The sequence below is a fragment of the Penaeus monodon genome, chromosome 34, assembly GCF_015228065.2.
Source record: "Penaeus monodon isolate SGIC_2016 chromosome 34, NSTDA_Pmon_1, whole genome shotgun sequence".
Lineage (NCBI taxonomy): Eukaryota > Metazoa > Arthropoda > Malacostraca > Decapoda > Penaeidae > Penaeus > Penaeus monodon.
Window position 1 is genome coordinate 5,593,123 of NC_051419.1, and position 485 is coordinate 5,593,607.

The 485-nt window shown below is 55.3% G+C and overlaps 1 protein-coding gene across 1 annotated transcript in view; it reads left to right on the plus strand.

The window, feature by feature from the left end:
• The window catches only part of LOC119594534 (zwei Ig domain protein zig-8-like), a gene marked incomplete in the record, with an annotated part of 82,515 nt that overhangs the window by 60,543 nt on the left and 21,487 nt on the right, over positions 1-485 (plus strand). Inside the window, 1 exon segment of the mRNA XM_037943565.1 lies at positions 187-319. Within this exon segment, the coding sequence (XP_037799493.1) occupies positions 187-319 (133 nt within the window).

A 485-nucleotide genomic window follows, 5' to 3' on the forward strand; every position in this document is an offset into this window, starting at 1 on the left:
TACCAGACAAAATTTACCCCAATTCCTTATCTACTCATTCCCTTCTCACTCCCCCAACCCCTAACCTCCCAACCCCGTCATAAAAAACACCACAGTTTCCCCTCGCCTTCATCCCCACTCACCCATTACACGCATCACCCCCACTAACCACTCTATTTAAAGGAACTGATTCTCTCCTCTTTACAGGTGGTGATCGACAACGCCACTTCGTCCTTCACACTACACGTCGCTGTGGCACTCCGGAATGACACCGGCGTGTACGAGTGCCAGGTCAACACTCGACCCAAGCTGTCCAGACCCATCACTCTCACAGTCCAGGGTAAGGTCATGGGAGAGGGGTTGAAAGTGGGGGGGTTAGGGGGAAGGAGGGGGAAGGATAGGGGTCGAAGATAGGGGAGGGGAGAGAGGGGAAGGGTAGGAAGGAGGGGTTAGGAAGGGAAGAGGGTGACGGACTGGGTGAGGGGGGGTTGTGTGGGTTAGGGGGA